A 17,318-nucleotide genomic window follows, 5' to 3' on the forward strand; every position below is an offset into this window, starting at 1 on the left:
AAACCAAACCATGTCAGCAGACCAAATGCACCAGAGTTCCTTTTATTGGAAGCAAACACGACACGCGGACATAGCCTAGCATGCGTGTGATAGCACGTCATCAGCCCTCCCGTGTTGTTCTTTTCATTCTGCTGTTATGCTTCATATCGAGGTGTTACTTTTCTGGCTTGGCACAGGAAATGGTCCAAAGAAAAAGACACCAGCAGAGAGCACGGGTGCTACAGGAATACAGTTTTTAGGTTTATTTCATGGCATGTGTATTTGCATTCATTCAGGTGAAGGTTTTACTTTCTTGCTCTTTCAGTCGTGTCCACACAAGTCAGGGTCAAGGCCCCTGCACCTCCCACCCTTTCTTTTTCCGATGTCACATTAGCACGTCCTCTTGCTCAGTCACCTTATATGGTCAAAGATTGTACCGCTGTTTGTTTGGCAAACAGGCACATTCCGCACCCATTGGTTTTTGTTGTTACTGCGTTTTTCCGTGTCAGGTTTCAAGCTTACTTCCGGGGTGGAAATCCAGCAGGGAGAGAAAGACACAGAGCGGACTTGGACTGTCGTTGGCACGGTGCGCCTGTTTGATCGTCTCGCTTTATTAAGATGCCACATCCACGGTTACTCATCCGTCCGTCTTTGGCGCTATCCCAGGGTATTCCCCATCTGTGAACACAACAACATTGTTTTGGTGTCAATCAAAATCAGACATCAGTCTCATACTAAAGATTTGATTGGATGGTCACAAACCTACTTGACCATCAAATGAATGATACTTTATTCCTTTAGCAATACCTTCTCATGTACTAAAGCTCGTTTACACAAGCAAGTATTACTGCATCTTCTACTTCTTAAACCTAACAGCACCTTCAGCGGTAGACTACCTCAAAGCGGCTGTAGACCTTCTTCTCCTTCCTCAGGCTCTCTATCCTCTTCAGCAGCCCCTCCCTCTCCTGGCCACCCACTTGGGGTCGCAGGAAGCGGTTCTTTTTGACGGAGAATTCGCTGTCGCTGACACCCTTGGCATCGCGGTCTCCGTCTCCTGCGTCATCCCGCTCCAGTCGGTTCTTCTGACTGTTGGCCGAGATCTGCTCCAGGATGACCTTGGTGTCATCGCGGAGGTTGCTGCTGAACAGGACCGAATTACCGGGCGGCAGGTAGCGTGAGCCGGAAGTGGCGGCTGATGTGCGGTGATTGGCAGTCACATGATCGGCAGCTGAGGAACCCGTGTCCTTCGTGGACAAACTCTGCTTTTTGCTGTAATCTTCAACCATTTCTTTCACTGTGCCCATGCTGCGATCTTCTCCCGAAGCTTTCTTCTCCTTATCTTTGGGTCCTATCAGGCCCTTCAGCCGCTGCGTCTGTTTCTTCAGGAAGTCGAGCGCTTTGCCGTCGCTCTTTCCCTCGCTGCTCCCGAGCGTGTTAATGGAGGTGTTGGATCCCTTCTGCTGGGCTTCCTTGGATTCGTCACGAGGCAGCGTGGAGGAACTATGAGAGCGACTCTTCTTCATCTCGCTCTTCTCTGTGTCTGTAGCATCTGTTAGGAGCTCCTCGCCGCAGGATATCCTCCGAGGGTTGAGTCCCTTGAGCTTGAGCTGGTCCCTCTTGAAGATCTTGGGGGACGGAAGGGGCTTCAGCGACTTAAATATATCTTTCTTTTGACCTTCTGATGGAGTCTCCTCCTTGTGAGTTTCAGAAGGCTTCACGGGGCTCACAAAAGGCTTTGGGGAGATTAGAGAAGCTTTTGTGGATGAAAATGAAGATCGACGATTGAGGTCGGCGAGTTTTGCCGAGACGTCTGGTTTCTTTGTCTGGGATTCTGTTGAAGCAACATCAGACGGGGCCGTAGCGCCCACTGTCGTGTTTTGGGGAGCCTTTCCTGACAGGTCTGGCTTTTTCTCAGCCGGGATGTTCACCGTTGACTCCGACTCCATCTTTGATGCTTTTCTCTTGGCAGCCACTTCTTTGAAGTACTGCAGTCGACTGGCGGGGTCGTTGACATTAAGAGACGTTGGTGTGACATCGTTAGAGGTTGATTGGACGTGTTCCTGAAGTTTCGGGTGCTCGTCTTTTGTTTCTGTTATATTTGTCAATCTGGGCTCCCTCTCCTGTTGCGGATTTGCATCCCCACTTTTCTCCTCTTGCTCTTTTTCTTTACTCTGCTCCTCAGCTGTCTTTCTCCACTCAAAAGGTTCTCGAGATAATGACCTCCTCTTCTCGAGGATCTGGGCTACGATGGAGGAAGTGCGCCCAGCGTCCAACTTGTCATCTTCCTCTGTGGCTGGTCTGAGGCCAGTGCTCCCGCTGTGTATCTCTGCTTTTGACGATGAGAAAATGAGCGAGGAACGTAGACGGGAGCTGCGCTGAAGGACCGGGTTAATCCGCGTACGGAAAGAGTCGTGTTTTGTCAGGAAGCGATCTGGCGCCTCTTTTTCCCCGCTGTCCTCCTTCCCAACTCCCCTTTCGTCTTCTTCACTTCTATCCAGAGAAGCAGACTTCCCGTCGCTGGCTGAAAGGAGCCCATCCTTCACGGTTGAGGTCTTCTCGGTGCTGTCGGGTTTAACCGGCTTTCCAAAGCGCGGCCTTTGGATATCTGCTCTGGGCTTCGGGGCCACATTGGGTGGCTGTTTTATTCCAAAGCGGGTCTCTGAAATGTCTTGCTCTTGAGAAGGTAGGGTATCTTCAAATGCGTCAGGCCCCAGGGGTTGATTGAGACCTTCTTCTCCGCCGTCCTCGTATGCGCTAAGATACGAGTGAATCCTCCAGTTCCTCAAACCGTGCCGAACACTTGCGTCTTGGCCGTGCTCCTGTTCCGACTGTTTTGGAAATATTTTTTTCTCCGGTGGGTGAGGCTGTGTGGGCGAGCTCTGACAAGCGTAAGCCTGTCCGATGGTGGGCCTCTTCAGGGCAGAACTTCCTCCATACCTTCCAGCTATTGGAGGCGCCTGAAACCCTTCCGGTCCGCTTAAATCCTCCGATGAAAGATTGACATAACTTCTGCCATAGTTTCCATAGCTCGGCTCTTGATCTGAGCGGAATGAGCTGGAGTCGGAATACTGGTCAATGCCTGGAAGTGGAGGACGTAGCCTATCATAGTGTCCATGACCAGAACCTGGTCCAGGCCCTTCATTGTAGAAATGGAGTTTCTGTTCTCTGTAAAGACAATGAAACGTTGAAACGCTAGAAGTTCATCGCTAACAACACGAGGTAGGAAATATGAACCAACCTGCTGAAGTCTGTCTCATCGAGATTGTTCATGACTCTGTGCTTCATGTAGTGTCTGGAGGACATGTAGGTCTCTTGGGTTCCTTCGGCGTAGCTGTGTCTCTTGAAGCCGCTCATCTCCATCTGCCGGGACACTAATGACCTTCCCTGGTCCAAATACGACGGCTGCAAGCGAAACTGTTGCTGGGAGTACTTCCCAATGGTGATTCCTGCGCCGGGCTCAATGGTGTGACGAAATGGGTCGTTCCTCCGGAAGGCAAGTGCAGTGTTGCGGTCCTGGTCTCCGTACGGGAAACCGGAGGAAATGTCAGGTTGCCTTCGGAAACCCAGAGGATTCCGCAACGACTGGGTCCTTTTAAAACCCATCTGTCTGTTTAAGTAGCTTCCGGTGTCGGGCACGGCGAGCGTTCCGTCCGACGGGTCAACCACGAGAGGCTCTGACTGAGCATAGAGGATGCGGAACTCTTCATCAAACGTGGCAACCAGCTCTCCGAGGAAAAGGTGAGCGATGCAGCGATGAATCTTCTCATATGACCACATGAAGCTGGAAGAAAAGTCACAAATAATGTGAATGGGATAATAATCAATAATGACGGACAGACGATTCCAACAACACATTGGAATGAATATTGTTTCTTTTGTACAAGTGAACAAAAAAATTGAAAAACTCTAATTTTATGTCCGAGATGCAAATGCGACAGCAGATTTAATTCATTCTAGGGGTGAAAGTGGTGCAATGGCGGTAAAAACCGTGTGACATCCCATCACCCTAAATCCATGCACCACCTTCCACCTTCCGCCTCCGTACCGCCACCAGAACCTCAAATACTCCAACACAAACCAGGTGAATGAAAGCCAAAGGTGAATTGGTTTTTCATTTAAACAAAGAACCCACCTGTAGTTCCCACTGAGCACAGCCCGGCAGTCAGCCAGCAGAAAGCGATCTTTCATCTGTCCCTTGAAGGACTTTCCTGTCCGGGAATGATATGTTATTCCTGCCACAGTCCTAACACGCATCATCTGTAAAACAACAACATGTGTCAGGTGTGATGCCATTGAGCCGTGCCGTGCGTACCTTACTGGGAGGACTGGTCAGTGAATACTTACATGGATTAGGTCCAGGTTGACCTTATAATTGATCACCATGGAGACAAAGTTATGGGCTTCCTGCTCATCCAAAAGAATGTAAACAGGGACGTGGCGTGCCGCTGCGTCCAGGAGGTCCGCAAATATGTCAACATCTGTAAACATGTCCATCACCACAGCAATAACCTAAAACAGATGAAATATATGGTGTGAGACGCCTGAATATTTAATGCAGTTCTTACATTGGATGGTACACACCTATATAATATAATGTTTCATCATGTGTCATATTGACATATTGACTATGAAATACTCATATTTATAAATATATGCGGGTGGCACGGCGGACGAGTGATTAGCGCGCAGACCCCACAGCTAGGAGAGCAGGGTTCAATTCCACCCTCGGCCATCTATGTGTGGAGTTTGCATGTTCTCCCCGTGCATGCGTGGCTTTTCTCCGGGTACTCCGGTTTCCTCCCACATTCCAAAAACATGCTAGGTTAATTGGCCACTCCAAATTGTCCATAGGTATGAATGTGAGTGTGAATGGTTGTTTGTCTATATGTGCCCTGGGATTGGCTGGCCACCAGTCCAGGGTGTACCCCGCCTCTCACCCCAAGACAGCTGGGATCGGCTCCAGCACCCCCGCGACCCTCGTGAGATAAAGCGGTAGAAAATGAATGAATGAATTTATGCACATTTCCCCACTGAGGGACCAATAAAGGCAGACATATCTTATATATTCGAAGTGCACAATAATTATCGGGCCGATATGAGGGAATTATGATGCTATACAGATAAATCCCATAACATTAACATCGGATAACATTAGGTTTGCCCAAGACGAATGTGGCGTCACACCGGCTGCTCGGAGTGCTGGGCCACGCCGGGTGGCTCCTCCCCCTCTATACTCTGCTTATACTGTCAGTCGGCATGTTATGATATTTCATCAGGACTAATCAACATCAACATAATCAACATAATCCTCCAGATGTGCACAAACTCACTTGCATCTAAATGCAGAGTGGATACTGAAAGCAGACAGTTATCGGCATTGGTTTGAAAAAAAAAAAAAACATATGGTGCATCTGTCAAATATTGATATTCTCTGTGTTTATATTAGAGCTTTGGGACTCGTGACTCAGTCATTTTAAAAGTAGCTCACAGGCTGGAAAAGTGTGGGTAGTAACAACACAGGTGCCATAAAGACACACGTTCAGCCGAAGAAGATCAAATAAAAGAGATATGGAAGCGAAACCCCAACAAAGCAGGTCTAACCACTCCCGAGCACGTGACTTCTGGCATGTACGTCTCATACTAATTACCCTTTTCAGACAAAAGCCTGCCAGACAGACGGTCATCGGAAAGGGCGTGGCTGCAAAGTTGGCGGTGGCAGATAAAAACGACAATTAAGCTCCCAAGGAGATAGCGTTAGCCAAACAGTCAGCAATCTTCATGGCCGTACGGAACATGGAGATAGAAGAGCAGATAGCCTATGACATGTTGGTTTGCCATAAGATGACACGTGGCAGCCATGGACTAAAGTAGAATCCCAGGCTGTGTACAAGCTACACATGCTAGCTTGAATGCTTAGAAAGAGTCTTCAGTGGCTGTGTTTCCCCCAAAGAAAAGCAGGTTCTGCAGGTTTTTTTAGCTGCCGGTTCTTACCTGGCGAGCGTTCTTAATGAGTCTCCTGGCCTGCTCCTTAATGCTGGGCATGTCTGCTTCCGAGGGGTTGACCAGAGTGGTGACCTCGGTGGGTCCGATGAAGCTGTGCTGGGTGAGCGGCCAGCCCAGGTCCAGACCCGGGGCGGCCATGTCGGACTGCATGGGCCAGTAGGTGTCAGAGGACCCCTCTGCATTGTGGCCCACCTCCGGGTAAGTCAGATCCGGAACGCTGTGGGCATGGGCGGGCCCCTGGATGGTAGACTTGATGTGCTCGATTTCGTGTTGCGCCAGGAAGCTGACCACATCTGCGTTGTGGAGGAACTCATAGTACCCCTGGTGGAGGAGGAAACGCAGTCCATGTCAGTCCGTACACAAATAATGGCTGAAATACTGCAAACATTTAGAAATGAAAAAGAAATGACTCCAAATATGCATCCCAGATCGGGAAGAATGGCCGATGCCGTTGTCCCTACCCAATCATGGCTTTGCAGAAATGAATTAAGAAATGACTGCTGTCTCATCGTAGACTGGGGTCTAGTATTAGTCAAAACTTTGAAATATTGAAGTATTGGTGGTATTCCGGTCACTCGGCAATAGACACAAAACATTGAAACAACAGTTAACATTAACTTAACGTATGATGTCAGCTGCCTCCCTTTCTGTGTGGAAGTGGTAAGTTTTTAATTTCTTAAGTTTAAAAGAAATACATTTGAGGCTAACTGGTTAGCTTGCTCGCTCGCTAGCTCGCGGCTGTCTGGAGTCCCTGTAGCATAAGAGTTATAAACAATGCATAATTGGAGTGTAAAGCTGACCATGGGGATGTTACTTCCTGTCTACAGGGCTCTAATGAGGTTAAAAACCGTATTTAGAAAGTCAGAAACAGTTTTTATGCTGTAAATAGGAAAATATTCATTCATTCATTCATTCATTTTCTACCGCTTTTATATTCTATTTATTAATATTTAATAAATATCGCAGAAATACATTTTTTGTGGTCGGGTCTGGAACCAAAGTGAAAAACGGAGTAAATATGTGGATCAAATCAAATCAACTTTATTTATAGAGCACTTTTCCTGCAAAGACATGCAACACAAAGTGCTTAACAGAATTGGCGGATATGTTGGCAGTCTGTGCCTTCCAAACAGTACCACCCAAACAATTATTCGTAAATCGGGTCTGCACCGCCCGCCTGCTGCCAGCACCCGGAGCAGCAGCACGACCGCCGCACCAAAACGGGAATCATTGAATTTGCTTTACCGCTACGTCACTTTCTATCAGTGCATCAATGGCGAGACGATACTCCTCCTTGTAGTGTGGGGGCAGGTAGTTTGGGTCCAGGGGGTTGTCTCCAATCGAGGAACTCTGAGATCGGTGAGCCATGGCGACGGGAAAGGGGGGCACGGATCAGGGTCCGATTGGCGAATGTGAAACTCTGCAACACAAAAGTGATCAAGGCCATAAGCAGCAAATACAATTTGCTTCCATTTTCATGTTGGGCTTTGTTTTGACACAAAAATAACGACAGAAACGACCCATCCCGTTATTTCACCTTCTAACTTTAACATTCACAGTGGAAAAGGTACGCACAGGTATGGACGGGTTACCTCAGACTCAGCTTGTCACAATTCCAGTCAGCAGCTTTTGTTATTGTCCAGTTCCCAATCTTTACATTGATTCATAAGAAAAATACTAAAATGGATGTCACTGAACGCCTTGCCCACGTCCAACATGGAAAGACGTACACAAACCAAAACTTCAGGCTGAGCCAACTGGGACAATCCCCCCCCTCTTTGCCTCACTTTTTCAAATTTCATTTGGCCATGACAGCTCCGTACGAGATGTCTCATCTGGTAGCGGAGAACAGGCTTTACGAGCTGCTCAAGTCACTCCGAACTTCAGGCTTCCTTTGAAGAGAATTCCAACTCAGGAGGAGCGGGAAGAAGCCTGAATCTATTTGCTTTTAGGCAGGACTAAGAAGAGAACCACAATCCTGTTCCACGACTTGCTGCAGCATGTGGTTTTTGACTGTTTGGATACGTTTCCGTGGAAACATACCGTAGGCATGGAGTGTCGGGAGCCTATTAGCTGTCACGATACGTTATTGTGCAAACTTAATGAACGTGTCAGCGTTCCAGACTGTTGCATGCACACATAGCGATTGGACATAAAGTCCAGGGACGGTCCGCCTGAGTCATCGGGTAGCCCTTCTGTTGGCCCCGCTCCACTGTGGTGATTCATCTGGAAGTAAAATGGCCCACTTCCTGCTTTCTCTCTTTCAATCCCAGCAGTAGGAATCACGGCTTTGTGGGCTGCCAGGGAAGTCCTGTATGTTGGGCATGGACTTCCAAGACTTCAAGACGACACACGTTCCATCTGCCTTCGGTTTTATTCCTGCTGAATCATCACAGCTGAGATGACATTCATGCATGTTAGGAAATCAAACTTGGCCTGTTGCTTTCTGATTCAGAACTTATCAGCCTCTTCTGCGGAAAAAAGAAGCTCTCTCCACCCTGCCCCCCCGGCTTACTGCTCAAACAAAAACTGACGCCTGCTTTGTTTTGACAGCAACATCAGACTGTTGAAAGTGACGAAGGTGACATGGACCATGCCCTCTCTGCTCCCTTCTACCTTAAGCAAGGACACTTTGACCTTGGACTACTGAGGGTTTCAGGTATGGATACCAATTCCTGTCCACAGGGACCTGAAGAAATGACTCCAAATATGCATCCCAGATCGGGAAGAATGGCCGATGCCGTTGTCCCTACCCTATCATGGCTTTGCATAAATGAATTAAGAAGCGACTGCTGTCTTCATAGTAGACTGGGGTCTGGTATTTCTATTATTAGTCAAAACTTTGAAATACTGAAGTATTGGTGGTATTCCGGTCACTCGGCAGTAGTAATGACACAAAACATTGAAACAACAGCAATAAAAACAATAGTTTATGTTACATTAACTTAACACTGTATGATGTCAGCTGCCTCCCTTTCTGTGTGGAAGTGGTAAGTTTTTACTTTCTTAAGTTTAGAAGAAATACATTTACATACAGGCTAACTGGTTAGCCCATCTCTGTGTGGAGTTTGCATGTTCTCCCCGTGCATGCGTGGGTTTTCTCCGGGTACTCCGGTTTCCTCCCACATTCCAAAAACATGCTAGGTTAATTGTCCACTCCAAATTGTCCATAGGTATGAATGTGACATTTGGTTGGCAACCAGTCGAGGGTGTACCCCGCCTCTCGCCCCGAAGACAGCTGGCATAGGCTCCAGCACCCCCCTTGTGAGGAAAAGCGGTGGAAAATGAATGAATGAATGAACTGGCTAGCGAACTCGGTTGCTAGCTCGCGGCTGTCTGGCGTCCCTGTAGCATAGAAGTTGCACAATGTGTTGTAAACAATGCATAATTGGAGTGCAAAGCTGACCGTAGGGATGTCACTTCCTGTCTACAGGGCTCTAATGAGGTTGAAAACCATATTTAAAAAAAATGGTCTGAACATGTGAAGAAAAACCCTGTCAGCCATCTTCACGTGTCAACACGCCTTGAGAAGCCACTGGGACGGATTGGCATACCTCATGCTCATTTTGTGTGATCATCTGGCATGAAGGAAGCCAGCGAGGAATACCTGAGAACAGGTTGGGAGGGATGAGCCAGTTTGTGTGCTGATGTTGGTGCTGTCAGGACCTTTCAGCGGCGCCTCGGTCACGTTAATACACTCGGACAGACGAGCATAAACCCAACGCATAACATATCCCTCCTCGTATTCTGGCACCTCGGCATGAGTGAGGAATGCCGCACAAAGGGAGGACCCGACGTTGCGTGTGTCATCCAGCTCAGGCGGACCAAAGCCAACAAGCTACTGTGGCTCCTTGCCTCTTTTACTCTGAAAGTTGGACACCCTATGGATCTGGTAATCTGTAATCCAACAGAACTGTACTGCTAATCGCTGTAATAACTTCATATGTTACTTAATAATGTAATAACACTCAAAGCAGTACCCTTCTAAGAGACAGATATCCCCCCAAATACTAGACAAACAAAATGTAATACCAGGAAAATGCAACAAAATGGAGAGCATACGAGCTTACTAACATATTCATAACATATTCATCTGTCAAATTGCATGTTGACTACCATGAATTTGTCCTGGTCTTGGACCATGCTTGGATGAGAGGGAACGTCTTCGAGGACAACCTGAACCGTCTCGTTGCCATCCATTCAATGCCCTGAGAACATGACCGAGTACAGCAGATTACTACTACTACACAACTACTACACAACTACTACAAATGTATGTGCCTTAGGCATTGGTTCCCCATTAGTTCCTCCGTAACTACTCTAAATGTATGTGCCGTAGTCATTAGTTCCCCATTAGTTCCTCTGTAAGTACTCTAAATGTATGTGCCGTAGTCATTAGTTCCTCAATAGCTACTCTAAAAGTATGTGCCTTAGTCATTAGTTCCCCATTTGTTCCTCCGTAACTACTCTAAATGTATGTGCCTTAGTCATTAGTTCCCTATTAGTTCCTCTGTAACTGCGCTTAAAGTATGTGCCTTAGTCATTAGTTCCCTATTGGTTCCTCTGTAACTACTCTAAAAGTATGTGCCTTAGTCATTAGTTCCCTATTAGTTCCTCTGTAACTACTCTTAAAGTATGCGCCTTGGTCATTAGTTCCTCGATAGCTACTCTAAAAGTATGTGCCTTAGTCATTAGTTTCCCATTTGTTCCTCAGTAACTACTCTAAAAGTATGTGCCTTAGTCATTAGTTTCCCATTTGTTCCTCAGTAACTACTCTAAATGTATGTGCCTTAGTCATTAGTTCCCCGGTAACTACTCTAAAAGTATGTGCCGTATTAGTTCCTCCATAACTACTCTAAATGTATGCACCTTAGTCATTAGTTGCTCGATAGCTACTCTAAAAGTATGCGCCTTAGTCATTAGTTCCCTATTTGTTCCTCTGTAACTGTGCTTAAAGTATGCGCCTTAGTCATTAGTTCCCCATTCGTTCCTCAGTAACTACACTAAATGTATATGCCTTAGTCATTAGTTCCCCATTAGTTCCTCTGTAACTACTCCAAATGTATGTGCCTTAGTCATTAGTTCCCCATTCGTTCCTCAGTAACTACTCTAAATGTATAAGCCTTAGTCATTAGTTCCCCATTAGTTCCTCTGTAACTACTCTAAACGTATGTGCCTTAGTCATTAGTTCCCCATTAGTTCCTCGGTAACTACTCTAAATGTATGTGCCTTAGTCATTAGTTCCCCATTAGTTCCTCTGTAACTACTCTAAATGTATATGCCTTAGGCATTAGTTCCCAATTAGTTCTTCAGTAATTACTCTAAATGTATGCGTCTTAGTCATTAGTTCCCCATTAGTTCCTCAGTAACTACTGTATTTTGTCTCCCTTATTGTAAAGCCATACCAGTATACCAGTATACCAGTATACCAGTCTATGTTTTGATGCAATTGTTCCAGCTTGTATATCAGGAAATAAATGTTTACATTTGATCATGAACCAAATTAGCATTTATTACCACAGCACATGAATACACACCAAAGTACCAAAATGTGTACCATTGAGTACCGATTCCCATGTAGCAGGGATTGTATGTATACCGTATCGGTCCAAAAGTAGAAGGTACCCATCCCTAAGTCCTTAATGGTGAAATCCTGCCGTGTTAACCTTTGAACCTTGACGACTCTCCTGAAACTGGGCCATAAAAGCTGACGTCAGCGTGATATGAAGATTGCGAGGAGGTGTGGCCAAAGTGTCAGCAACGCCCCTGCTGGTACCAACCGTCATTCCACCTTTCCTGGATGCACTTTCAAGGAAAAACTATTCCCAACCTCACTTTTTCCCCTAGTCCAAAGCAGCTCTGGTCTGCTGTTGCTGGGACAACGATGACATTCTAGAATGAGACCCGCCGCAAGAAATTTGCCACTATAGCCCCCCCCCCACCACCACCCCCCCACTCCACACTGTAATTACACACACACACACACACACAGGGCGCACTGTTCCTAGGAATGACTCATGCCAAAAAGCCTCCGTATGAATTAACAATATTGTCCTTGTAAACTCATTTGATCAAAGGTGCGGATCAAAGTCTGCAGGTGATCTGGAGACACTTGGGCACACCTGTGGGCACACCTGTCCTCTTTCCCTCCCAATGCTGGCCACTAACGCCCCGTCTTATTTGCTAAGGTACCGCAGGGTCTCCTCAGGGTGGCCAGCAGTTAGCATACACTATTGGGACCCATCAAGACAGCCTCATCCACTCACCTTTATTTCATCCCAAACTCCAATCCCGATCCCAATCCAATCCCAACCCCATGAATGAAGAAACCCGTCCTAAAAGCCTAGCAGGACAACCGCAGAGAGAACCAGGAACTAGAAGGAGACCAGACAGAAGGGTCAGTAAAATATGAAATATTGGATGCGGTGGAACAGAACTTTGGCAATAGAGTAGAGATCCAAGATATGACCCTGAAGTGCAGTACTTTCAAAGTAAGGCAAAGTAAAGTCACGGAATGGAAGAATCGGACCCACGGATCGTTCGTTCGAGGTTTGCACAAACTTGCTCCCGACTTGAATTTACCTCCAAAGTTTCCAGCAACGACGACGTCTTCTTCTTCAGTCGCCTCCGCCGTCACATCCCGCGTTCAAAGGAGCCAAAAAAAAGCACGTTTGTCATCAAATCTCCTCCGGCGAGGCTGCAGGCCCGGGATCCGTCTCCACCCTCGGGGCCGCCGCCACTACGGCACGGAGCAGCGCGGCGAATGAGGAAGGAGCGGGACCCGAGGTGAGAGGCTCCCCTTCGCCGGTCGGGAGACTCCTCCCCCGGAGACGTCGTTGCCCGGTAGTCTCTGGAGGCCCGCCCCTAGTGGCGGATTTGTGAAGTGTCATGGCTGCTCGTTGTTGGGCCTTTCTATTAGGTACACTAAATGTACACGAACTGCGAGGAAATGTTATTTGATCGATTGGAAGGATAAAGATACGTACTGTTAATAAGGTATGCTAGCGATACATCATTTAACACGAATAAAGTCCAAATATCAGGGAAAATTATGAGACCAAACTGAAAATATTATGAAGTAAACATGTTTTGTTTTTTAGTCATAATATGAGAAACAAACAAAACAACTTGTCAACTTGTCATTTTTGGAAAATTATTTTATTTACAAATATAAACTTATAATATTATGAGGGGACAGGGGGTAAAACAACACAAAACTGTGTAAAAATGAAGAATAAAATAATAATCTTATGAGAATAAACTGGTAACAATATGATGAAACATGAAACTCTATGTTTCATCATTTTATGATAACTAAACCAAACAAGGAGTAGGATTCAAACTCTTAGAAATTATGAGCATGGAGTCAAATAGTTGAAATGAAGCCTTGCAGCAAACATGAGGTGACATGAGGTGAAATGAGATGACATGACATGTTATCATTTTAGCAGAATCACCCGAGAATATGAAGAGATGATTCCAAGTAAGAATTCCAGGAAGCTAACCTGCTGACCTCCTATGAGGGAAAATACGATAAAATGTTTGCTAACACAATGGCCATTTTTGTCCAATTCCGTTGGGAATAAAGTCGTCAGATTATGACAAGGAAATCATATATATGGAAGAAAATGTCACATTATTTGGGATATCATATAATTATATCTGGGAATATTTATAGAGAACACCGGCCAAATGGCAACGTTCCATGCGTTGATGCTTTCAGTTCCATGGGTACGTGAATACATGCATGACATGAGATGACATGAAGTGACACCAGATGACATGAGGTGACATGCATGACATGAGGTGACATGCATGACATGAGGTGAAATGACAGGTGACATGAGGTGACATGAGATGACATGAGGTGATATGAGGTGACATGCATGACATGAAATGACATGAGGTGACATGCACGACGTGAGATGACACTAGATGACATGAGGTGACATGAGATGACATGAGGTGATACACATGACATGAGATAACATGAGGTGATACGCCTGACATGAGATGACATGAGGTGATACGCATGACATGAGATGACATGAGGTGATACGCATGACATGAGATGACATGAGCTGACATGAGGTGATATGCATGACATGAGATGACATGAGGTGATACGCATGACATGAGATGACATGAGGTTACATGAGGTGATATGCATGACATGACATGAGGTGGCATAAGGTGACATGAAAGGACAGGTGACATGAAGTGACATGAGGTGACATGCATGACATGAGGTGAAAGGACAGGTGACATGAGGTGACATGAGGTGATACGCATGACATGAGATGACATGAGGTGATACGCATGACATGAGATGACATGAGGTGATACGCATGACATGAGATGACACAAGGTGACATGAGATGACATGAAATGACATGAGGTGACATGAGATGACATGAAATGACATGAGGTGACATGAGGTGACATGCATGACATGAGGTGAAATGACAGGTGACATGAGATGACATGAAATGACATGAGGTGACATGAGGTGACATGAGGTGACATGCATGACATGAGGTGAAATGACAGGTGACATGAGGTGACATGAGGTGATACGCATGACATGAGATGACAAGAGGTGATACACATGACATGAGATGACATGAGGTGACAAGAGATGACATGAAATGACATGAGGTGACATGAGATGACATGCATGATGCTTGTGTTTACGACCTCCGTGTGTTCTTGTGTATGTGCAGGGAGACAGTGAGACACGGCCACGTAAGAGCAGGTAAGACCTTGACAGCAACTTTCATTGTGTCATGGCCGTCCTTTGCCCGGCCCGGACACACCTTGTTCCGTGCACGCTCTCATTGCACACACACACACAGAAAAGCACACACTGGATTCTCCCAAAGGTGTGCCGCCATGTTTTAGCCTCCCGCTGGGCCTGTTTGAGCTTGTGTGTGCTTGTGCCGACGTGCACGCGCACACAGCCGTGCACATGAAGCGAATGTGGGGTGATCCGTGAAAGAGACATGTTTGCATCCACACGGCACCGAGTCAAAGAGTTGCATGTCAAACACCAGAGGTACACACACTCCAACAGCAAAGGGCGCGGCCGCTCGGAGGAATGCGCTGAAGGCATCTCGACACACCCACCCTCACCCAACCTTCCTATCTTGCCCCCGTTCCCCTCCCTCTACCGCCGTCCTCCCTGCTGACTCACCTGCTGAACCAGTATGCGTGCAAGTCCAGACAGTCCTGGCCTCGCAACACACCTTCAAACGCTATAGACCAACTTTATTAGCGCACACGCAGCAGGACTTCCTCTTAGCTCGGGATGGCCCATCGCTTTCGTTCTGAGGGACGCTTGTGAATCGTGAGAGTTGGCTTACTGGGTCAAAGGTGAAATGAGAGCATTTTATGGTGGTAAACAAAGATGGAAAACTCCCTCACATGCTGTCAATCCATGGAAGGGGGGGGGGGGGCAGCCAGTGAATCCTTTGGGAGGGGGAGGACAGGAGCACATGGGTGGCAACATTTCTACACTCATTCTTAGTCCGAGGACTTTTCACTTCTGAGACTGGGACAAAAGGAAGTGGTCTGGGAGGAGGCCAGCTTTCCCAGCATGCTTTTTCCCGCTGTAATGTCACACCTGAGTATAAGGTGACTCTTTGGCCCCCGGGTCATCTTTACACCATTGTGCTGCTGGCGTGTCCCCTTTACTGCCGCATGGCGCTCAGGTACCGGGCCTGGGCCCGATGGAACACCCCGCCATGATGCCAGGCAGCACGTCTGGGGTTGGCTCCTACGCGGCCTACACGAAGCCATGCAGACGAAGAAAGGTTCTATCACACCTTTTTCCCGAGCCATAAAAGGCTGAAAACTCCTCAAGGCCAACATCCTCTTTTAAACAGGAAATGGGGGGGGGGGGGGGGCGTCACCATTGCACACCTGTGGCAGGTTGATGCTTACACAGGAAAGCCAACAGTGACGCTGCTCAGACCTCCGGGGGGTCTCTCATGGAGACACACACGCGTGACCTTCACATGACCTTGCAGGATGTCAACATACAATAACAATATTTTTACCAACGCGCCAAAGCTGCGTCATAACTCCGTTTTCCAGTATTTGCTTAGACTTAGACATGAAACATCTCCATTTGAAAATGCCTCCCCAAAGGAAAGACTAACTCTGCTTCTACTGCCCTCTGGTGGTGATCAGGTGACATGTACTCTCCTGATCCACATGAGAAGAGCAGGAAAGGCTTGTCATGTCATGGCGCTTAGTGAAGGAAACCTCGATAAACTTGGCAAAAACGTCTCTGCCATGACGGAAGCCTCGAAGCCTCGAAGCCTCGGCAGTGCCGAGTCGGCCCGTCTCGTAACATCACTAATAGGCTGAAGTCGTCTCAGTCGTCCCGTCTCCTTGTTATTCAGCCAACATTTGTCAATTTTACTAATGCTAGTATCCGCGTGATGACAAGCGGAAGTACCAAAATAAAGTGATAGTGACGTTTGCTACATTGGCAAAGCAAATCAAATGAATGGTATATTCTGCATGTTAATATATATTTTCAAATACATAATTAGCCTGACAAAGATTGACGGAATATTTGATTTTTTGCCCCACACAGTACATCATGAGTACGCTAACATGATCACCCATGCTGACAAGAGGAAGTGCCAAACCGAAAGTAGCAAAATAAATGACTACATTAAATAAATTGGGGACTATTTTTGGTACTTCTTAATCGTGATTTTATTTTGACACTTGACAAAGTTGAACTGAAGTTAATGTAAACAATCCCTCGTTAGTGGTATGGAAGCTCATAGGAAGCATGTTATGATGCCTTTTAAAACGTGAACATTCTCTTTGATAAAAAAAAGGCAATGGGTGCAACAAAGCCAACATATGATGCGCATAAAGCACATGTCGCTACATTAAAAGGGCCCTATATTTGTGCAATAACCCCCCCCCGAAATGCTATCTTTGAAACTCAGTTATAAATATCTCACCATTTACAGACTCCATCTTCTGTCTAAAGTAAACTCAATTAAAAATTGGAAGTATTAACACGACCAATAACTCATAATATTATGACACTGCAATGCTTGCCAATAAAATTAAATAAAGCTGTAATTTTACAAGAAAAAGTCATATTCCAATGTGGAAAAAAGTCCCAATTTTATGAAATGGGGGAAAAAACAGCTGTGATTTTTGAACTGTAGGTTGAGGAAGAAATGTAAAAATCTTACAGGAATAAAATCATAGTATAGCGAGAAATTATGTAAGTTTTTAGCATAACCTTCACAGTGGTGGAAAAGGTTTGGTCACCCCTGATCTAGACTGAATACTTGATGCCGACC

At 46.4% G+C, this 17,318-nt stretch overlaps 1 protein-coding gene across 1 annotated transcript; it reads right to left on the bottom strand.

Moving 5' to 3' along the window:
* Positions 1-232: 232 nt before the first annotated feature.
* On the bottom strand, positions 233-12,749 carry fam83hb (family with sequence similarity 83 member Hb). The gene is made up of 8 exons (XM_058046577.2): positions 12,565-12,749; positions 7,228-7,402; positions 5,971-6,303; positions 4,324-4,488; positions 4,112-4,236; positions 3,218-3,760; positions 876-3,144; positions 233-657 (listed from the first exon to the last, which is right to left on the bottom strand). Exons 2-8 carry the CDS (start codon positions 7,348-7,350, stop codon positions 637-639), a joined length of 3,579 nt encoding a protein of 1,192 aa, XP_057902560.2. The 5' UTR covers positions 7,351-7,402; positions 12,565-12,749; the 3' UTR covers positions 233-636.
* Between the last annotated feature and the right edge of the window lie 4,569 nt (positions 12,750-17,318).

Source organism: Doryrhamphus excisus, linkage group LG7, assembly GCF_037039965.1.
Source record: "Doryrhamphus excisus strain RoL-2023G ecotype Guam linkage group LG7, RoL_Dexc_Guam_v1.1, whole genome shotgun sequence".
Lineage (NCBI taxonomy): Eukaryota > Metazoa > Chordata > Actinopteri > Syngnathiformes > Syngnathidae > Doryrhamphus > Doryrhamphus excisus.